Source organism: Pyxicephalus adspersus, chromosome 1 (assembly GCF_032062135.1).
Source record: "Pyxicephalus adspersus chromosome 1, UCB_Pads_2.0, whole genome shotgun sequence".
NCBI lineage: Eukaryota > Metazoa > Chordata > Amphibia > Anura > Pyxicephalidae > Pyxicephalus > Pyxicephalus adspersus.
In genome coordinates, this window is record NC_092858.1 from 152,080,306 (window position 1) to 152,104,355 (window position 24,050).

The 24,050-nt window shown below is 38.0% G+C and overlaps 1 protein-coding gene across 1 annotated transcript in view; it reads right to left on the minus strand.

The window, feature by feature from the left end:
* Positions 1-1,074: 1,074 nt before the first annotated feature.
* DCBLD2 (discoidin, CUB and LCCL domain containing 2) overlaps positions 1,075-24,050 on the minus strand; it is a gene marked incomplete in the record, with an annotated part of 49,670 nt that continues 26,694 nt past the window's right edge. The window contains 12 exon segments of the mRNA XM_072431620.1: positions 1,075-5,069; positions 7,341-7,463; positions 8,015-8,064; positions 9,352-9,445; positions 12,226-12,354; positions 13,180-13,330; positions 17,167-17,291; positions 17,898-18,113; positions 18,578-18,618; positions 19,337-19,470; positions 22,209-22,281; positions 22,929-22,980. Coding sequence (XP_072287721.1) covers positions 4,639-5,069; positions 7,341-7,463; positions 8,015-8,064; positions 9,352-9,445; positions 12,226-12,354; positions 13,180-13,330; positions 17,167-17,291; positions 17,898-18,113; positions 18,578-18,618; positions 19,337-19,470; positions 22,209-22,281; positions 22,929-22,980 — 1,619 coding nt within the window.

The following is a 24,050-nucleotide window of genomic DNA, read 5'->3' on the forward strand; positions in this document are numbered from 1 at the left end:
TAATGTACAGATATCAAGGCATGTCAGCTATAATACCAGTTCTCTGACAGCTGTAAATAACAAGAATTTACCATAATTACAGATCAATGGGCTTTCTATAGATTTTGGAAGAGGAATAAAAACCTCATCCAGCTCTTTTGTTGCTGTGTCCCTACTAGCATGATCTTTGTTCCCTTGAACAAGGTCAAGTAAGGGATTACTACAGTTCATTACAAAGCACATTTTAATGTATTTCTATTGAATTAATGGAAAACCCATGTGCATAAAATCCACAAAGCATGACATCGGATCTCTCCCCAGAACACTCAAATAGAAGTCAGCTGTAGAGTGTTCTGTTCACTATGAGCACACAATCACATGCAAGGGAAAGAACAAGCATTTTTTTCTGATTGGTTGAATAAAGTGAAGATGGCTTCATTTGATTTAGTAAGCTCAGTGAATATTTATTGTACCAAATTAATATAGACTACAGCAAATGTAACCCAATATATCACACTGTGTGCCAGTCAGGCTGGGTGACATTGCCATGCCTTAGACACCTTGCCTTTGCAGCTCTAGGCCCCAGGTTTGAATCCCAGCCAGGACATTATCTGCCAAGAGTTTGTATGTTCTCCCAGTGTTTGCCTGAGTTTCCTCCGGCACTCCGGTTTCCTCCAAACATACCAAAAACACGCAGTTAGGTTAATTAGCTTCCCTTTAAAATGAGCCTTAGACTGTAGTAGTGACAAAGGACTATGGTAGAGAAATTACATTGTGAGCCCTTTGAGGGGCTTTGTAAAGTGCTGTGTAATATGTCATTGCTAAATAAATATATAATCTATAAATAATATATATATATATATATATATATATATATATATAATTAGACCAATCAAGCCATTTTCAAATGTGGATATTTCCCAGATTGTTGGTTGGCAGGAAATTTTGATCCGACTATTTTGAATTTGTATCCTATTCACAATGCTATTAAAGATAGGAATCCAACCCTGAGTGCCCTAATGTCTTGGGCCAGTCTTGCTCCCAATTGGTCACAAACCTGCAATGCCCTTTTATAATCACAGTCACACAAGATAGTTTTTTTTTCCTTTAGACACTTTATTAAAAACACAAATGTCTCACAAAAGTCTTTATTTTATGTACAACTTATTTTTTTTCTTCAAAAACACATAGAACTTTCCTCCTTTATACAATCTACAGTCTAACAACATATACATATACAATGTGCCTACAGTACATGCTGATTTCAGACATTACATTCAGAGAGCACTGTGGATTTAAAGGAAACGCACATTTAGATACAAAAGAACGTGTGTCCATTTTATGTGCCGTACATAAGCAGATAAGTGATACAAAAACCTCAGAGATTCCATAGCGGTTACTGCAGTGGGTGGATTTTCAGGACTTGGTACCTGGAGAAGTAAACACAATGGCCCCTGGTTGTTTTTATAGGGTTTAAACACCAAATACTAGGTCACTCTCTAACCACAGGAAACAGATATAGGTTTTAGCGAATTCTATCTTCTAAGAGGCTGACCATACCTAAAACATCAGATCTTATATAAACCTGAAAAAAGGTAAAAAGCTATACAATATGGTCAACTTTAAATTTTAGGATGCACTGTCTAAAAGAATAAAATAACGTTTTATAAAACAGCGGTCGCCAACTGGTGGTTAAAATTTTGGTGACCAGTGGCTCTGGCTGGTGCACCCCCCCACGGGGTCAGGAGAATCCCGTATGGATCATAGGCTCAGGGAGGTGGGCGTTTTGTCTCTCTGGACGGGTTCTGTCATTGACATCACTCTGGGGGAAGTTTCCTCTCCTTTGAGTGACACACGGCTCCCCACACATGTGCAGGTCGGAGTTTGTGCATTCAGTGGTCCGTAAGTTGGTGACCACTGTTATAAATATCTTGCAGCTTTGGAGCAAACCTGTCATTAGGGCAAATTATGAGCTACCTATCTTGGCCTTCCATGCCAGCCAGCTGACTATCATACCCATCATCTTGTGCTAATACACTGGGAAAGTACAAAGACATAACACAAGACTCCTAGTCTAGGGATGAGGGTGAGTGGGCATAAATCCTGGCAGACTTGACCTCCTTTACCAGACACAATTGTCAGCAAATTGAATCATAGGAATGGTACCAAAATTTGATGCAGTTGCTTCATTACACTCAACTAAAAACTAGGTATTCAGTTACCAGAATTAAATGTAAAAATGAAAATATGGAACACTAGTACCTGTATAAAGTGCTGTTGTTTAACATATTACACCCATCACGGTTATGCCAGAGGTGCATAGAACCAATCATTGAGGGCCAAAATCATTTCTCCTATTATTAAACAACAGGGAAGCTAGGTGCAGTGCACAAAACAAACCTGCTCACTATAAGCCCTTCCTGAGGATGCCAAACCTACTTTACACTATGTTACTGAACAGTCAAATATGGCAATATTCTAAAACGAATATAGCCATTACTTGCTAGAAACCTGTGCATTTGGGTTAAAAGTAGGTCAGATTCTATGAAGAATGATTAGAACATGAAACACATAATAGGGGAGGACTGTCCTATTGCCTTTGACCATTTATACACAAGGTCTCCTACAGGCCAGTCATTCAAGAAAAGAGGAGGCAGGTGGGAACCTCTGGATACATGAGTTATCCAAATTAAATTTTTTTTTATCATTTTGCCTTATAGGAGGTATTAAAAATGTACAAAATGCTTTACAGAAAGAGTGTTTCTGAATGGGTATTATTGGTTATTTCATTTTATGAGTTGGTGCATCTGTCAGGGATTTTTTGTTAACATTCTTAGCATATTGTAACTGCTCATCACTTGACTCCCCAAATACGCCTGATAGGTCACCATCTTCATATTGTCTCCACTGTGGTAAAACACACAACCTACTATAGGACAGTAATTGTAACTATGGCACACACTTAGTTGGCATCAAACTGGGGTACCACAATTTGTAGAATACAGGCCAGTTTGTTACTGATGAATGTGCCTATAAAAAGAGCATATTTAGAAGACCATTCATCTGTACTTCAATATTTTGGCATAAAGTCCTTTCAATTCACAATTCTTTGTATATATACAGTAACACTGATCCACTGCAAGATACTGCTACATGAAATCCTCTACAGAGTGCACATCTCACCTCTGTCAAAAAATGGGATGACTGATCACCACAGACAATTTATGGTCATTGATGACAAAGCTGAACCAGAGAAACCAAAGACAGTCGTTACCAACAAACAAAAGTAGAAAATCCTCACAGCAGTTCTGTGTTTTCAGGCTAGATGCACAAACATAGGAGGGCTAGTACAACTCGTCATTGTATCATGCTGCCCCAAGCACAGCTCAGTAGGATAAACAGGCAGTTAATAAATATTGTAGTGTTAATCAGATGGCCCCTAAAGCTTCAAATTCAGAGGCTGGAACTATAAGGAAGTGGCAGTAAAATGAAACCATGTCATATAAGTTGAAGTGGATAATTAGCATGAGAAATCCATACAACCTACCAAAAAAATCAAACGGTCTCTGTACCTGTATACGCTGGGGATGTTCATGAGAATGATGGCGGGTAGTAACTCATAGCAGCCAGTTAGAAATTCCCTGGTAGACTGGATGGCTTTTACAATTGTTCAAATGCCTACTTGCCCTATCTAAACAAGATGCTTGTCTTTCTAAAATAGCCACAGCAGTCCAGAGTATTAGATAATGGTGGAGGCTTGATACCGGGACTGGTCTGGATGATAACATTTAGAAGAATTTTTGCAGAATGTAATTATCCAAACAAAACATTGCTAAAGGTTTGCTAGACGCCAGAAGAGTTCTGTATCCCATTGATGCAAGTTGGTAACTGCATTTAATACACTCCTGTTCTCTACTCAAATAACTACATGGCAGTTTCTCTCCCAGCTGTAAGCACCATTAATTCTTCAGGGGGATAATCTAAATCTATGTTTTCATTAGTTTGAAAAATATTTATATGTAATAAAAGGACAATTAAAATGGGGGTACACATGAAGGGGTACCTGAGAAATCTGGATGAGCACCACAGGCTACTTAGTAAAACTGCCCCTATACCATGGTATACATAGGTTTGAAAAACAAATCTCTGTGCTACATCTTTCCCCATAGTAAAAAAAAAAGGTGACAGAAGTAATGGTAATAAACTCTAGCCTTGCTCAATGTTCACTGGTGGCTAGTTGGCTGCTATGGGTAGAAGCACATCACTGTTGCACCCTTACTGGAAAAGCTCACCATGTAAATGTGACAAGTACCCAGTGCCCAGTCACTTCCATATTAAGGGCAGGCAAAAGCCATTTTTAATATTAAAAATCCCAACGATCCCTTGAAGTGGCTGGGAAATGTGGACCATAAACAGAGGAAAGTCTGTAGGTTGCCCAGTTCTGCAGCAGGTACATATATTGTACAGGTGTTTTGGTGAAGTAGTTTAGTGCTTCCGTATAAAGCCTGTGTACAGTGGTTGAAGTCTTTAGTTTCAAATAATTAACAATGTGACTAAAATCTACATTGATGGACACACAGAATGCAAATGCGCTCGTAGAAAATAAAGCCATTTTGTTCCAATGTATAAACAGTAAAGCCTGTGGTCGTCTGTGGACCCTTATGGAGGTACATCCTTGTTTGCTTTTGGCTGCGGCACCTGATAGACCATCTCTTCCACTGGACACACCCCTGTGGCTACTTTCGGAGTGTCATATAGTACCTGTGAGGACGAGGAACTGTCTGTCCTAGATAACAGTTTGTTGTAGGTTCCTACTAGTGTAGGACCTTGACTCCCTGCAGCTTTAAAGGTGGATGTTGAAGGCAGGCACATGGTTCCGCCAGGATGCCCTGACATATCCATCACAATTGGTGTGGCGTATTCTGGCCCATTGGTGGGCAGCGGCTCTGCGTAGGCATGGTAAATGTCCTGGTCTGGAGAGTTGTAGGAATCCAGATCGGTATATCCTAGTTCTTTACCTTCCTCTGGTTTAAAAGTTGATCTTTGATGTAATGTGCCCACTGCTCCTCCAACCAAGGGCTGTGCATATTCTGAGAAAATACAAACATACAGGATTAAATTCTATTCTAGCCATCTAAGGAGAACATTACAATTAAAATGCATGTCAAGCCAAAACATTAAAAGTATTAAAGTATTGTAGTACTAGTAATAATAAAGGTATCTTTGGAAATCCAAGGGCAGCATCAAATAATGTAACTTTATATAAATAAAACTTTGTTCCAATTGTCGCAGTAACCTTTTGGTGTTTGGAAACACTTTAAAAGCAGTGTGAGCTGTGAAAGCAGTCTCTCCTGGGACAGGAAGCATTAGCGAGGAGGGAATTTTTACAATGTCCGTATTTAAGGATATGATGCATGTGTGGGACTAAACACTGAAGGCGTTTAATTACAGGTCTTGAATAGGGAGAGTTCTCCAGGGAATTGTTCGAGAGCGGTCTCCAGTTTTTTAACTTGCAAAATGTAGGTTAGGAGGGTTAATTATATAGTCAATGGGTGTTTGTTTATAGATGTTTAGGTACTTTTTTCTAACAAAAGGTACCTCTGTCAGTGCAGATGTGCTGATTTTAGTTTTTCACATTATACTTTATTGGAAATATCTAACTGTGAAAAATGAAGAAAATAAATATATAGGCATTACTAAATGTTAATAAATTGAAACTAAAAGTGCACAAGTAATATTTTTCTCACACCGTTCCCTCTTTTTAAATAGAATCCCTTAATTCAGTACCCTCTTTCCAAATATTTTCCATCTTACTACTGGACACTGTTATCTTTCTGTAATCATCCACTCCTCTTTGCACCTTTCCGAGTGTCTTCAAATGTTTAGTATCCAGAACTGATGTACACATTGGGTTACATTTACATAACATACCACCATTCATCATGTCCATCAGCTACATTCCCAATACTGCACCACCCACTGACCTGTCAATATAGATCTCAAACCCAATACTACAAAATTCAATCACAGATCAGTAATTTCCTATCATTAGCATTCACTGTTCTCCAGTTTGCAGTGGTTATGAGCAGCAGTAAGCCTGTTGGTAATGTAAATGAAGGTTATTAAAACCAAACACTCAATCTGGCAAAATCATCCCAAAACAACCATCAGCGGTATTTGTCCCATGCTTTGGAAATCTTTTGGAAATTTTAAAAAAGTTTACTTTAAAAGAGTGTTTAAAAAGACTGATACCTAGAGGTGCACATAACTGCAAAAAAGCCTGAAGATACAAGAAAATGTGTTCTGAGGCGATTCAATTCTCACTATGAAAGTGACAAAAAGGAATGTGTAGGAGGCAAGTTTTGGCACTATGATGAATGTTTGGTTGAATCTGATGGCATTTTGAAACAGCTGCAGATATGTGGAGGTACTTCTAGGCTGCACATATAACTACATCAGTTTCTTTTTCAGACATACAGTATATATTTATATACAGTATAAGTGAACTTTAAGGAGTTAACATGCAACCTATAATTAAATGGACACCATAGATTGCCTGCAGTCTCTTTTGTTAACTGCAAAACCCCTCTTTTCTGCAACCAGCATGCCTATGTTTTTTAACACGATGATAGATTTACACATACGTTTTGAGTAATGACCCTTTCTATGTCCACTCTACAGACCAACCTGTCAAACAAGCAGAAGCTCAGTCATAAAGACAAAGACTGACCAACCGAAAGGCAATAGATTTTTGACTAACAATATACTAGCAAAGCTGCTTATCCGATTACAAGTAAAACAAGAATACCGAGTGCGCTGTCTAACGTACAGACCGCTACTAGAGTTAGAATTTACACCTCTCTAGACCATACATTATGATAAGTATAGAAGCCCTAGCAAGTGTTACAACCTTGTCATATATGACATTTGGTTAGACTTTAAATAACTTGCAATGAACACTCACTAAAAATAAGAGTACAGCTGACATCCAGGTATGAATATGCAAGTGTAACTGTGGGAAAACACTGTACAGTAATCAAAGAAAGACAGGGGACAGTTTTGGTAGACATTTCATCATTTTCACTAATACATTTGCTGCCCTCCCCACTGCTCTGTTACATTTATGAAGCCATTGGTCATCAGACCATTAATGTGCCTGCATACCCCATTCTGGTATAAGAAGGTGATTATATGCTCCCCCACACCTTTCATCAGCAAAGCAAAAAGTTTTTTGGAAGATGGTAAATGGCAGTATCAGTGTAAATGCTGCTGTACAGGACTTTCAAGAGAACCTGTAATTTTTAGCCATACTATGCTTAACAATACAGATCTACTGTAAAAGTGATTGGGAAGAGCCGTACCTGCTGACATGACCACCTCCCTTGGTCGCAGACGGCTGACTTCACAGCTGCTGTACCTCACTGGGGTCTCCTCGTGTTCAGCTGACTTAGCAGGAAGAAACTGCTTCATTCCTTTCCACCAGCCTAAAGAATGGAGGGAGAAGGGTTTTACAAGGAAAAAGATATATGCTGCTTATTATCAAATTAGTAAAAAAAAAAAAAAAAAAAAACCTAGTCAAATCCGAGATGCGGGTTAAGGCTAGGAAAAGCCAGGTTCTGCACGTCATATTGTGCGCTCATCTTGGCTCTCCCACTAATTGGGCATCCTACTTACAGAGCTCAATGAACTCTATGTGAACCAAGATGTCTTGCTTTTCTTAAATGCGGACATAAATTCATCACCTGATCACCACTAGGTGGAGGCTTAATACTGCAATGATTCTAGCAATACTTGATCCATTGCCACCTTCGGAAAAATGTTGTACTGCATATCGAAATCTTTATCAATTATAAAACACCACCTATATCACTCTATAAAAATTGTAGTTGTACTGCTCAGTTAGAAATAAAAAGTGTTTATTTACGATGAGAATTGGCCTTCAGATAGGATTAGACCCTGATCATGGCCAGGTATAGCCAACCAGCCTTGGTATAGTAGCTGTCCACAGATCAAGGAAGTGGATACTAGGGCTCACCTGCACGATCCCAGTATGGCAAGTCATAGGTACCTTCTGCTTTCTTCTTTCTGGTGCACAAAATATAAATAAAAAATAAAAACAATGAATGAGTGATCTCACTTATCCTTGAATCTTCTCCTAGAATAATGTGAATAGTTATAACACTTATTTATATACAATTAACATACATACAATTGTTTCTTCCTAAAACTGAGCTAACTTACCCACCCTCCCATTTCACAGTTGCCTACTCATCGATATCTAAGGGGTCGCAGTCCCATGCTTGTCTATATTCCCCTGCTCATGTAGTACAGCCCTGTAGTATTATTGCAGGCTTGTCTACCTTCTTGAGATACAACCCCATTGGAAGCCTACACTATAGCAATGTGCAGGCACCTGCAAGAGTCTTTATGGTGGAGGAATTAAACAAGCATGAAATATTCGCCCTTTGGATTTCAGTAAGCATGCAACTGTGGCGAGGTCAATCATAATCATACTATGCATTATATCCGTAAGCAAAACAATATATTTTGATGATCAGACAAGCTCACGTTCAAGAGATACTGAACAGAAGGAAGCAATGGGAGTTACCAACTCATCAAGTAAAAAGGAAAAAAAAGGTTGGAACCTCTTTCAAGTATAACTGTCTTTCTGTTTCAACGACAATCACCCATTTTCATGTTCAATTTTCAAAGATGGCCACAGAAAAAGGAAGTTTTTCTCTGCAAAATGGCCGCAGAAAGAAAATAAAAAAAAATAATACTCTTCTCAAGTCCAAACAAGTTTTTAGCTAAAGCTGGGCTTTATTGTATCACTGCATAAAAGATGATTGTTGTTAAATTTGGTCGGCACTTTAATAGCTGCCGCGAGATCGACTTAGAAAGTTATCTAAGGTTTAATATCATTACCACAGCTTGCTTAGGGTAAGGCTTATGCATGGGAAGGGGGGGTGGGAGGGGGTTAGGTGCACGGTAGAATAATGCTGGGGGCGGGGGGGCATGGTAGATCTATGCAGATGCTACCAGATGCCCTAATATATCTATGTGCAGTTATAATGAGCACAGACAAGCTGCTATGAAGCATTTGAGGACACTGTAGCCAGCTGTAGTGAAGAAAAATAAACCTCAGACATACTCTTGGTCATGGAGAGGTTAATCAACTTAGAATCCATGCAATGGCCACAGGTGTAGTTTGCAGACATCTGGAGCAAGGTTACAGAAGGTGAACTTATTTTACAGTTCACATGGGACAAACCCATCATATCAGAAGAGTAATAAGATATTCCTTGTGATTTTTTTTTTTTTTTTGCTGAATGTACACCTGACTTGCAGGTTTGAATCTTCAAATAAACCAACCTGTTTCTCCAGTGCCAGGCACAAACAAGCAGCAGTACGACGCTGGTGCAGACCATGACTAAGGCTGGGACCAGGATGGCTGCCAAGGGTACATCTGTAACACATTAAAAACAAGAACAGTTCAGCTTACACGCCAATCAGTGAGCACATTCTTGTGTAGGTGTTGGAAGGAGAAGCCTCTTCGGGGTCACCAGTTTAACAAAAAGCAACTCGTTCACAGAACATTCAGAAAAATTCTACAACTGGCTGAAAGACGAAGCATGGCCAAAAAAACAAACACGTACATAATCTATATTATTAAATCATTCTGCTATCACTTTTTTTTCAAAAAAAAAAAAAAAAAATCCTAAAATGATAAAAGAAAAACAAGTCTTCCTAATGCAAAGAGGAATTTTGCACAACAATCAGAAAAAAACACAATTATATTAGTTACATGTAAATCTGGGCCTGGGTTTTCCCTTTAAGGAAAAAGTTTCACAGACCGATAAACAATAATGGGTTTATCCTATTCAGGACCCTGCCAATTAGATGAAATGCAGGGTAACACCCTTTGTCCACCGGGCATTTGAAATTAAAACATCTATTAATACAAGAATTCTGTATAGTGAATGAGAAAAAATGAATAATCTTATCTACTACTAAATATATAAAGGCATATATATACTTTTTGAAGGATAGAGATCCTTTTTTATACTTGTCTAGAACAGAACTTGTCTAGAACAGAACGTTCTTATTTTAAGAAGAAAATCAACACGGTGGCTCAGTGGTTGGCACTGCGACCTTTGCAGCGCTGGGTCCCAGATTTGAATCTCGGCCAGGGCACTCTCTGCATGGAGTTTGCAGGTTCTCCCTGTGTTTGCATGGGTTTCTTCCTGGTACTCCAGTTTTCTACATTCCAAAAACCATGCAGGTAAGCTAGTTTGCAAGCCCCAAAGTTGCCCTTGGGCTGTATTGAAGACATATGACTATGGTAGGGACATTAGATTGTGAGCCCCTTTGAGGGACAGTTAGTGACATGACTATGGACTTTGTACAGCACTGCGTAATATGTCAGCCCTATATAAATACTGTGTAATTATAACACATGAGATGCCTTTCCCATCTTTATACTCCTGCAAACCATAACCCTCCCGAAAGCAAAACATAACACTTGATTAGCATACTTCTCGGAAAAACAACATGTTAATTTCGAAGAAACTACATCCCTAACGGGATCACATTGTATATCAACAAACTTTTTTATATAAATGCATAAAAAATATATAAAAAAAATACTTAATTTTATGCTTTATATTTTTACATATTTGAAAGAAGGCTGTGATTGCAAGCCCATGCAACAAAACAAATTTACAAAGCAGAGAAGAAAGTCAAAGACATTCCAGATTCTGGAAGAAGTCTGTGCTTTGCATCACTGGAGCTACAGGGAGTCAGATAGTTAAATAGGACAGTGTAGTGAGCCTTGCCTTCTCAAAGGATGAGTCAGAGCTGTTACTTGCAGAGTTCATAGCACTCTGATGTCAACCCCAACATTCCTGACTGGAAGCAGGCCACTCATAGTTGACATAAGGCAGAGCTAAGCATTTCTTAGCCAGTTCCATGTTCTCTAACCTATTCACAGGCTTCAGTTGCTCCATACGTTTTGACCCAGACTACAGCACACTGCATTCAGAATCAAAGATACTGATTTAAAAAGAAAAGCAACAAAAACGTAGCACAAACTCAACTCAATCAAAATACTTTAGACTCCTATAATTTGATTCGGGGGTAAATTATATATATTTATAATATTATTATTAAATTATATATAAGTATAACAAAGGAACATTGAAATAGAGTTTGCAGTGGGTATGAAACCTATTGTGTTTGTCATTCTGGAACGTTATCATTTTCTCTATAGTGTATGGAAAGTTGTAATCTATAAGTGTCTCATGTAAGCTACGAGAAGAGGGGTTTTCCCCATCTTTAAGTAATGTTGAGTTTGGCAGAAGAGTAGGTGGACTATGCTAGTTCTCAAGTCAGGAGTGAGTTCATTATTTCCAATATGTAATAAAGGTCTATAGAAGGGGGAAAAAGCTTTTACTGTGGAGATCATTTACAGGGATAGTGTAGTGCAAGTGATAGACTCCTTTTTTTCTTTTTCTATTTTATGCGGAGGGTGTAAATATATATATATATATATATATATATATATATATATTAAAACATACACACAAACAAGCCCTTATATAGTAGCATAGTGCCAAGTCCTCTTTATGGATATATCAGGGGTCTAATAAACCCCTAATGTCTCCCCTGCACAGCTTTCAACCAGAGTACAAGATTGTGGCCAGAATCTGACAATCACGATTTATTAGTGCTCAGAGAAAAGCAAGTCACATCAGGATCAGCATCTGCCACTTAGCCATCATGAGCAACTCTTGAACAGGGAATTGAATGCCAAAAAAAGGTTACCCTGAGCAAAGGATAAACACTTTTGCATTCAATTTCTGTCCCAAGTACTTAGCAATTTACTACAAATTGTACAGTTTTTAAGACAAGTTTTGCAGCAGGTGTTGAAAAATTAAAAAAAAACAAATCTTAATTGAAAAGTTAAAAAAAAATACAATGCAAACTGCTATTAGGAGCAAAAGTAAGCTATCAGCAAAACTTAAAACAGATGCTTCTCAAAACACCTAAAGCAGTTGTAATATGTAATGTGGTCAAATATCAGTCAATAAAACCCTTTCGGATTTCTTGCACCATTAAATTCTTGTTCTTGGGGCCCTTTAAACTTTACAACATGTACATAGTATTACCAGAATAACAGACTACAGAGTAACAATCACCATGCAAGTTACTGAAGTATAAGTGAAAAGTTTAATTTAATTAACTTACCTTTGGTAATGTCTGGGGTCACTGTTGTGTTTTTAATCTCCGGTGGAGGTGTAGTCTTGTCTACTGGCAATGGATGATAATTAGCACGTGGAACAATAGCAGGTGGAGCGGTTTGTTTTGGGATGAAGGCTTGAAGGAGAGGAAAAAAAAAAAGGTAAACAAAATTTTTCGTAGGGGTTAATTTTTCTGGACTGACCATCTATGCCAAGGCCAGGTCCATCTTTCAACTGAGTTTAATTGTCTTGCACAGATGGATTTGGCTGCTAAACCAAGAGCTGAAGCTGGGTGACTCAGCAAAAACAGCTCATTCTTCCCATAATTACACAAAGAGAACCTATCACTAAGCAAAACAGCTGTGCCAGAAGTTTTCAATGAAAGTTGTCCTCCGATGCATTTCATAAATGTAATTAATTTTGTACAAATTCTCTTTGGGGGATATTTATAGAGGGTCTGTACAATTTTTTCATCTGACCAATTTATAAAAGTTTGCCAGTTTTATAATGAACATACCTAATCACATTTATGGTGCGGTTTATCATGTTTAAAAAGTGATAGACCTGATCACAGATCAGCATTCACAATGTTTATAGTGAGGAACACCACCAGCATTTTTTTCTTGTGCCCTTCTCACCACATTTTCAGCTTGTTGCAGTGGGGATAGATGGCTGCAATGAAAGTTGTGAAGCAGCTAAAAAAATGCAATTAGTACCCCCATTCTAGTTATTGGTGCTTTTTTAGATATATTAGGGTACCTCTCCATTTTCAGAAGCCTGATTATCAGGAAACAAACCCACCATTCACTATTTGGTGTAATGTCATACTTATAAAGTGGGAACAAGATCGTAAAAGGGAGGGGGGGTGTAACAATTCGGGCCATTGCATAAAATCTGCTAAAAGACTTTACTACAAAACAAAAAGTTACAAAGAAGTTGGTGGCTCGCAGCAGATTCTCACCATGAACATTGTGTTGACATCCGAGGAGTTCCACCTTCATAGCAATCTTCTGGTGCCAGTTTGTAGGTCTGATCTTCACAAACCTTGCCACTATGGGTGGGATGAAGTTATTACGGACCTCTTGGTAATAGTCAGAGTTCCCTTGGAATATCTGAAGAAAGTGAAGAGGACAAGAATAAAACCACGATGACTGAACCCAAACAAAACATCATTTGCCCACCTGGTAAAGTAGAAGTAAAGTATATGTAACCCAAAAACTAATACTGTACTTATTTTTGTTTTACCTGGTAATCCTGCTAGAAATCACTTCCTGTCCCAGGGTGAGAACATTCATTCATTGGTCTGTATCTGGTGCATTTTCACTTTAGAACAGGAAGTTCAATAAAATTACAGAATAACTCCCTATCCCCTCTTCTGCATAACATAAAAAGGTGGACCATGTCATTACCATCCTTAAAAAGCACAATAAAAAAGCCATCTGCTCCTAGCAAATGTATGGTCTGTCACTCGTAATTTAAAGGTTGGCTAAAAGCAAGCTTGTCCTGAAAAGTGGAAATGAGCAAGTCGTAAGTGTGGTCCAACAGGGAATATGGATGATGGTCACTCTTCAAGCTCCAACTCTGTAGTCATTTGGAGATAATAGTGGTAGCCATTCCATGGCCAAAACCAACTAATAGGGCCAAAACCAACTAATAGGGCCAAAACTTCTGTTATCCAGAAGAGTAGTGGCTCTAATACAGTATATTGCTTGATTCCCAAGAGTGACAGCTAGCTCTGGGATCCGGGATGATGTAAACATGTGAGCAATCTGACTTGGGAAGGGCAGTTTCCAAATGCAACTTCTGACATGGAATGGATACTTTAATTTTACCCTGGCAGAGGCAACTTCTGACATGGAGTGGACACTTTATTTTACCCTGGCAGAAGTCTATTATTGTCGCGGTTACACCCTAGGAGAATTACCCACAGGATGTCCAGACCACTTACCCCAAAAGCCACCAATGCTGTCTGTAGAAGAGCTCACCAGTCTATAATTGGCGGCAGTGATGATCATCAGCGTTCTATACTGCACTTACCCATGTGCTAGCTGCCACATTTTAACATGTTCTGAATAATTTCCTCCACTCCCAATGATCACAATTCTTCACTGAGGAAATAGACACACCTGCAGACAATTAAGGAGCAGGGCTGGTGTGTATCATTTCCTACAGTCCCAGAAGAGCGTTTTGCTACTTTGGAATGAGTAGGAGAGAAAATTAGGCTGTCCCCTAGACATTAAAAAGGGTGTTTAGAAAAGCACATCTGACATCACTTTGAATTTATTTTACTAATCACTGTGACCTAGTGTTTAGTATTTGTTGAGCTCTGGTCATGGATATGGGCTGCTGCCAGCCTTCCAAACAGTGATGGTCAATTTGCGTGATATAAAGGGCCTTTACAGCAGCCCATAATGTATCCAAAAGGGCCACACACAGTCACAAAAGTGGTCAGAGACTGAAGAAATGAAACAGAATGTAGTCAAAGACTAAGGACATGCCGTAAGGGATGGTAACAGACTGCAGACATGCCACAGGAGATAGTCAGAGACTACAAATGACCAATATCTTACACAAGCTTCATGAAATGTGAGTCGTGCTTTAGGATACATTTCTAGACTGTGAACATGTTAGATAAGACAGCTAGAAAATATTGCTATTATAACACACTTACAGACCATTGTTTAGATGTTAATGCTCCCTAAGACAGCCTTAAAAATGAATGTCAATTATAAAACAATTAAAAGAACTAGAATGAACAGCATCCAAAAGGTGCGATTGTGTAAAAGAAATAAAGCCAACTCGAATTACCAGCATATTTCTTAGATGGTTTGTGGGAAAAAAATAAAGATGAAGGTATTCAGGGGCACAGTTGGGTAAGAGGATGCATAAATATAAATATAAAAAAAAAAACGCTTAATAACCACCCCCTGAAGGACAGCGTTGCATTTAATACCTTTGTAACTTTTAGGCTGGCCATAGCTGTGGACATTTTGCAGATAAGGCCACACATATCTTTGATGGACAACTGCAATAAAAGGCAGTCTAGCATTTAGAACAAAACATTAACACCTAAATTCATTAAAATGCCATTTGACCAGAAAATATAAAGCTATATCAAAATATTATTCATAAATGCTATTAATTAAGCTGCTTAAAATTTGCTGAACGCAGGGATAGCTTAAATGCGATTTAGTTCTGCCTTTTATTACTGCCACGATTTAGGTAATACAATAAATCCCATGGAAATTATTGGACATAAAATTCTCCATTCACCAAGCAAATTATCACTCCAGAGGGAGCAGTTTGCTCTCAGTAAACAGTAAATGAATCAAGAACAAATTACAGAACAGAAATTTAATTGCACTTCTGTCTAACTTCAGACAAATTCTGAATGCCAAAGGTTTCCAATCCTTTTTCTTATGTTTGCGGCTCCCTGGTAGGGAGATTTTCATTCCCTTTTCTGGGACGGGAAGTGGTGGAAAATTTTCCCCAACAGAGAAAAAAAACATAATAATGAGAATGGATAAGGGATAAAACCTGTTCAAGCTTTACTGCTGTTTGTCACTGCTCCCCCGACTGCTTCCCCAACTGTTTGGGAGATTTGCCCCATCACTTATCAGTGTATCACTGGTACCCAGATGTGTGTGCAAGATCATCAATGTGGACTAGGAACAATAAAAACCCCAAAACAAAACAAAAAAACGCAACCAGGGACAATGCCAACATATGCACTGACTTACCACGGCATTAGGTATAGCTTGAATAAAATATTACACCTATTTACACTAACAAGACTACACAGTTGAATTTGAATCGGGGTAACAAGGCCAATATTCACGAAATGGCAGTAATAATGCTGTGAATGTGACTAATAACAGGTGGTATGCTTGGCACTGAGGCTCACTTTTCTTTTGCTTTATAAGGAGAAGCTGAAGGTTTTCCGGACAGCATGTGATGCATATATCAGGTTGCCCTTTGCCACTAACCAGCTCAAATGAGAACTGCTCCATTTTTGTTTTATTGCCTTTCTAAATTAGGCTCCATCGTAAATAAGTGGTCCTACTCAGGTTTAAGGTATGAAGGTGAAAAAAAATGACTATAACACATTTACAGCTCTGCTATAGGACAGGTCCTTTCTCTCATTTTGCACACCATGACATTTATTTAATTTGTGGGTGCAGTACCTCACCATCCAGTACTAACCCAGAACCACCAGGCATTTTACTGCAGTAAACAACTATTATTCCTTAACCTTAACTCCTACCTTGAAATTTTTGTTTAATACCAGGCAAGTGAAATCAATTAGTGGGTTACAAATTTTTTCCAGAGAGACACTGCAGTGGTGCTTAAACCAGGTAATGTGAAAGTTTTTCCTAATCCAAGTTATCTTCGTTTAAAGTAAAACAAAAATGGAGAAAGCACATGGCAAAGTGATAAAATACATTTTAATGCTGTGTAACATCATCCTCTGTTTTCTGTACTACCGAACCCTCAAACCCTGGCAAATCAAGGCAGGTTTGAACTTGATTGATGTCGGTGAAAAACACCTTCATTAGGCTTATGCACACGACGACAAGCACTGCTTGCATGGGACTAACACTCCTGTTTAACAAGCAAAGATCACTAACATAGGCAAGGGCATTGTCAGGGTGGAAATCTGAATGGATGAAAATCTGAGACAGAGACAACCCTACCACAAACCCCTGTATTGTAGGACTAAGGTAGCAGCTGTCAAAACTATACTTGAGCTTTAATGGGGAATCAAACCCTAACCAATTATAAACCCAAAAGAATTCTTGCAATACAATAAGTAATACTAGTACCATCACTCCTAATACATTTCTTGTTTTAAAAAGTGATGTTAGAAACATTTAAAAGATTCAAACTCCAAGAGCTACTGATTTGTTACAGTAAATCATTAAACAGGTTGGCCAATTTCAAGTTTTACCTTGTCTCTTTCCGTACTAGGATCCTTATAAACTGTCCACCTGAGGCCATCCTCACTGTGCTCTATTTTGTACGATGAAACATAGTAGTTATAATTGGATATCGTAGATCCAGTGGTTATAATACCTATGGAAAGAAGTTTGACATTTCAGAAAGATTTTACACTGGTAAGAGCTGTAAAACAATTTGAAATTGTACACAGGTTAAAAATATTAACCTCAAAATAAAGCAATGAAACATGAAAAAGTAATTTGCAAAATTAATTATTAGTGTACCTAAAACCATTTTTTTTCCTTTTCAGCTTTGGATAGAGTCCTTAAAGGTTTGAAAAGACAGAGGATTTTTCCTCACATCCTGCTAAGTCAAGGGAAGTCAACAATTCCCTGCCATTTTGAAAATAAAAATAAATTGGATATGTCAAATCTCAGCTACCAATGAGAATTTCTTACAGAAATGAGGGATAAAAAAAAATATGACTGCATACGTAAAAACTTTTCGGTGTTAGTTCTCCAAACCACCAAAGTGTGCTGAAATACTATCAGAAACAATAATTTTATATATTTATTATACAATATATATTTCTCAGCTTGTTCTGCTACAGCTCAAAGTACAGAGTTTTTGCAATCAGATGAGACTGCCACGTATATAAAAAAACATTTTTTCATAGAGAAGGGAAATCTGTCTTCTCATTTCTTGGAAAACCCCTGACATCAGACCCAGTTTCATACAAACCTGTGACTTTTGTCAGCTTGTTCAGATCAATTTGCAGCCACTGATGTTCATCATTGAATGACGCGGCCCAAGGCGGCCCATGTTTTTTCAGCCTTGCTCGGTCAGCCTTCCAGATGTTGTACTGCCCAGTGTGATCTGTCCACTCCAGAACTGAAGAGGCGCTTATTTGAGATTCTGGAATAGCCCCATATTCCATTCCAAGAGTCCCGTAACAACCTTGACAAATAGGGGGGAGGTACAGATTAAGATCAAATGTAGGACAACCGTTTGATAAAATACATGTATGAACTATTGTTTTCCCTTGCAAATAAACTGTCCACATATTTTTGCCTCTCACAATATGTGAGCTCCAAATATGTCAGCTTTGTATTTTAGGTTCGATCTCTAAGTATCATACACAATACCTTGAAACAAATGTACATTCATTAAATGTGCATACATTTTCGCCCACCTGTACCTAATATTTTTACACACTGCTTCGGCATTTTAGTCTTTGGTAATCTGAGGTTATATTTACTAAATTTTAGGACCTGTGAAAGACCAAAATTTATTTTTTTATTATGTTCTGATATGCAAAACGATAGAAAAGAAAGAGGGTGTACTTTCATTTAATATACGAGTACTTGACATTTGGCATGCACATATATATATTGAAGAATGCTACAATAACATACACATACCAGTAGTCTTGAATGTGAAGAGAGTTGTAGATAATGGACCCCTGTGGGAAATACATAAGACTGTTACTTATAAAAACAAAAATGCACATATAAACTATATATATTGTTAAGCAGAGGGGAAGTAGAGTGCTGAAACCAGCAGGATAACCCTGTTTGAAGCTGCAATACAACATACCTGGCAAATGTTTCAATTGCTAGTTTATTTTATGTTGGAGATGATTGTTCTTTTCAAATTAGGCAAAACTGTGTTTGGGCTACTAGCTACACAATACCATAAAGAAGAATTCTCCTGCTCTTTAATGAGCTAAAGGCTGCAAAGTGTGATAAGGGCCACTGCATATAAAGATTTTCTTCTTGCACTTCTTGCAGCCTATCCAGGTTTGCATTTAGTTAGCAGCATTTCATTAAATTCACCTGGACTTGTTCTGTAATGTCTATGATTTATGTTCTAGGATTGATGTAGAAGCTTTTTAAATACAGAACTGCTTAGATGACCTTTAAAAATTCTAAACATACCATGACAGATAAAACTAATTGGCCAACATAATCTTACAGCCTACCATAACCTTAATAACCTGACGACTGGCTTGTATGTATGTTTAAGCCAATATCTATTTAAGGCCATATGACCCAAGTCAGAGTGGATATGGGGTGAAACCTGGCATCAATTTCCCTAGTGACAATTCTATTTAGGAAAGTCCAGGCACCAGGTCAGCTTTCTTAAAAAAGTCCAAGTACAGCACATTGGAAAATACTTACACTTTAGATGTCACGTTGTTTGCCTGAGCAGTGTCGTAATACGCAATACCATTACTAATAACAACACTGATTGGACCTCCAAGAGCATTTGATACAACCCCAGCATGTATGCCCGCCATACACAGCAATGATGACTAAAGATAAAGAGAAAATTGGAATTACATATTAATACAGAATTTAATGTCTTCTGAATTAACAATGGACAAGTACAACCAAGCAGATTGTTGTGGATATACTCCAACTGCTGCCATCCTTTTCCATCTGTATTTGTCTTCAATAGAATTACAAACCTTCTTTAGCACTTATGTACTGACAGCTTGGTAGGCGCAGACCAGCCGTATGAAATCAGTTAAATTGCCAAAACTCGCATTTGTTTGGTCAAAAGAAACTTAAAATGATCACATATAAATATGTGGGATGTTACTGCTCATCTCTTTCTGAAAAGGTCTAGAATACTATCAGTGATCAGGATTAATCATGCAAGAAGTGAATTCTGTATTCCTTTTGCTAGCCTTTTTTCAGGCCATTAATTCTAATTGTCTGCATAAAGGCCAACAAGAAGTATGATCAGATTGGTACGTGAGCAATGAAAGCTTTGTTGTGCATTTCTTTGTACTACAAAGTATTGTATATGCAGAGCATAAAAACACTGTGGGGTTAACATTCCAGAAAGAAAGGTGTGTCCGTCTTCCTTCTGCTCCCCATCCCCATGAATGACTGGGGTATAAAGCGGGCTCTGCTTGTAAGAGACTTGCAGGAAGGGAAGGAGGGAGTCTGTAACATGACATTCTAAACTACAGTAAGAACAGAGTCACAGAGGGCAATAGTGACCTGATAGGAAAATGTGGCTTTTTTTTGACAAATGTATTCTACAGAATATAATCAGATTTTAAGCAAATAAAAACTTTGTACTGAGCCTTTTCAAATCAAAAAGAAAAGAAGTGTTATACCCTTCCCTTTTTTCGATGTCCATACCAAGAAGTCACCTACATGTGTTTACACATCATGTTCTTTGATACCATGTTCATTTATTTACCTCTGGAGTCTATGGGTCAGGGAGTCTAGCCACCCTGTCCAGTCTCCTAACCCTTTCCAATGGCTCATCACTGTTATGAGCAGCCACACTAAAAATTAGGCTTACTAACTGGGAAAGGGCAGGGGGTCCGGCTTCCCAGTCAATCAACCCAGGACCAAAGTGCACATCAAAGAACTTTGACATTCTGATCACCCATATTGCAAATAGCATAGTTTATTGTACAGTCACCTGGAATTTACAAGTACAGGAAATCCCTGAGTTAAGGATTTCCAACATACGAACGACTCCTAGATACAAACGGGACTTCCCTACTCGCTCATGTGCAGGACGGAGGTTTGATGGGGGAGGGTGAGGGTCGCATGACTAATGACCAAGAAAAACTCTGGAGTTGTTTCTTTTTGCATATCAAAGTACAGCTTGCTCCAGAAGTTAATAAATGTCTAGGCTGCATAATTTTTTTTTTTTGCTTGCTTTTTTTTTTTGTTTGTGATTAACTCACAGTGAGAATTATATACAGTAACTGACACCACGCTGCCTAATAATAACTTGAGACAAACATCTGTCCTAATTACCTTTATTAAAATAATGTACCTGTTTCGACTTACATACAAAGTCAACTTAAGAACAAACCTACAGGCCAGTCCCTATCTCGTATGTATGTAACCCGGGGACTACCTGTAGTGCTGGATAAATCAAGCATATAAAAGGCCAGGCTTGCATTAAGGAATAAACATATATTGGTCACCTCATTCCCCTCTATCCTTTTAGGTTCATTTTTTAAACTGCTGCTGTACATGACATGTCAATTTCTGGTAATGGTGAAGTTAAGAAAAAGTTAAAAGATTTCTTTAAGAATCACTTGAGGGAAACATGTTTTTGCAATTAACCATGTGGATAGAGCAACTGTTTTCGAGCACAAAATTAGAAGAATGAAAAGCTGCATTATACAAATTTCCCAGGAAAAACAGCCATGAACTTTGTGAACTTTTAAACTCTGATACTTTCAGCTCATCATTAAAAAGAATACTCTGTAATCCCATCAGTGTAATCAGTGTGAACGAAGCAGCACATAGTTCTGATGAATAACTGTAAAATCCCCATACTGCTTGACAAGGAGACACATTATGTTTGCAATTAAAGAGTGCCTCCAAGCAAAATGTAAAGTTGGAGCACTATGAAGTCTTTCTAGGAAACACTGCAACTGTGCTGGTCAACAAGAACCCTCAGTTTATTTATGAGTCAGACTTAAAAGGCTTTTCACGCTAAGTGGGGCCGTAGCTTTTTTAAACATGTTATTCTATTGCTCACTAGCAACTCTGTTGCTTGAGCCTATTCATTTCAGAATCTGGTCTCAGCCCAAATGCCTTCCATGGGGAATCTTTCAACATCAAGGCTGCGGGGTACAGATAGCAATAGCAGCCAAAGTGCAGGGGATCATCTGAGAAATATCACATCATTACTGCAAAAACAGTGTGACAAGTTACAAATCTCCACTAGAAATTAGAATGACTTCCTTAAAATGTCTATGCAATCTGCTGTTTGTTAATGCATGGTCTTAAAGCAAGCTTGCCCTTTGAGAGATATGGAGGGTGACATTACTAGCCTGTCAAAATACAAAAACTGTTTGTCAGTCATGCTGAACCCCTTGATTTAATACTCAGACATTGCACAAAAATGCAGAAAGTAAAACGGCACAGATGGTCTGATATTATTCAAACTTAAAAAGGTGTGGCAAAAGAACACACAACTTCACATGTGTTCTAGATTATAATGAATGACAAAGAATTGACCTCAAAGAAAAACAAAAAAAAATGATAAGAAAAATAGAATACATACATCCCTATAGCCAAGAGGAATAGTCCCTGAGATTTCCCCAAATGGTGTCAGACATCCAGCAGGGCAGAATTTCCTATGAGATATAAATTACATGTAAATAGCTTTAAGGGAAAAAGAGAGATTTAAAAAATTAAAATGACCTTTATGTGTGGTTAAAAAAATCCAGCAAATATTTCTTAACAAGAATATTTTCTGTGTATTATTTCTCTTTAAGAATCCTGCAAGTATTGAATATTTGAAGATCAAGTAGGCTGACAACAATGACTATGTCACACTGAAGACCATGCAGTGTTGCAGCATGTTAATATTATTAAACAGTATTTATAAAGCGCCAACATATTTCGCAGCACTGTATAATAAATAGGGGTTGCAAACTACAGACAGGTACAGACAGTGACACAGGAGGAGGAGAGGACCCAAAGAGCTTACAATCTAAGAGGTGGGGAAGCAGCACACAATAGCATTTTACAGTTTTTATATTTTTATAAAGTGTAAAACACATTAAATCGCTCAGATTTTTTAAAATAATGTAATAAAAAAACACAGGAATGCAGTATGTTAAATTTTGGAAAATGAAACTCAAGCACCTCCCAGTAGGCTTTATAGAATAAGTAAATTGTACAGCTGAAGATGGAGGTTTTACAAATTGCTACTGTTCTTTGCCATCTCTCCCATGTAGGGCAATACAAAAAAAACCTCTTTATATAATTTGCAGCTTACCTGTATTCAGGTTCTGAGAAGCGACTTGCTTTGTCCAAACATGTAATTAGATCTACAAAAAAAACAATATCAACAAATAAGTAAAATACAGATTTTAGCACTGAAAAGAATGTCACATATGGAGACATACTTGTAGGAACCAAATCTACACAGCAAAATTGTTAAACCAGAATCTGAGGGGCAAAAGGTATAATATACCAGCCTAACAATGAATGGCCTTGTCCCTATATAACAAATCCCGCCACGTTATAGAGACGAGAAGGGGGTATCATGTAAGCTCTGTGATAGGTTGACAACAGCAAGTATGTTTTGTCAGCGAGGGGCAAATAGTGTGTTACAGTGTAATGGTTACATGGCCGATAGCTGTTCAAATAGGAGAATACATTGGAGGTTTTCGTTTAATATGTTGAACAGGTACTGAAATTTTCATATCATCTGATTACACTGAATGGAATCTCATGGGGATTGTGCAAACGTATCCAGAGAGAGAGGAAATAAACAGAGCTACGTTTCTTGGCACAGTTATAAAAGCAGAAATTTGCAAACTCCTCCTATAGGAAAGAAAAGACAGCAGAGACCACAGTAGAATCAGATAATACAGGACAATTGCAGTTACGTTCAGCAAAGGCAATGTCAATATGCCAAAAAGGTAGAGCCAATAATGCAATATTTACCCAGAAGTCCATTCTTTAGTAAAATGGCATTCATATTTATTGTACTCAAACTAAGAACTTCCACGCAGTCAGATAGGAGACACAGCACTTAAAATGACCTAGCTTATTTGCCCCACAATGGTAGGGCTTACTAAATGTTTTACATGCCGCATTCAGAAGTGGAGCACACTACAAGGCACATTCTGTGCTTTGCTGTGTGTTGCAAGATGTACAGTTAGGTCCATAAGTATTTGGACAGAGACAACTTTTTTCTAATTTTGGTTCTGTACATTACCCCAATTAATTTTAAATGAAACAAGATGCTTTAGTTCCTCACATTTTTATGCAATCTTTTTGTTCAACCCACTGAACGTCTGCAGTTCAACTGCATCTGAGTTGTTTCATTTATAATTAATTGTGGTAATGTACAGAACGAAAATTAGAAAAAAGTTGTCTCTGTCCAAATATT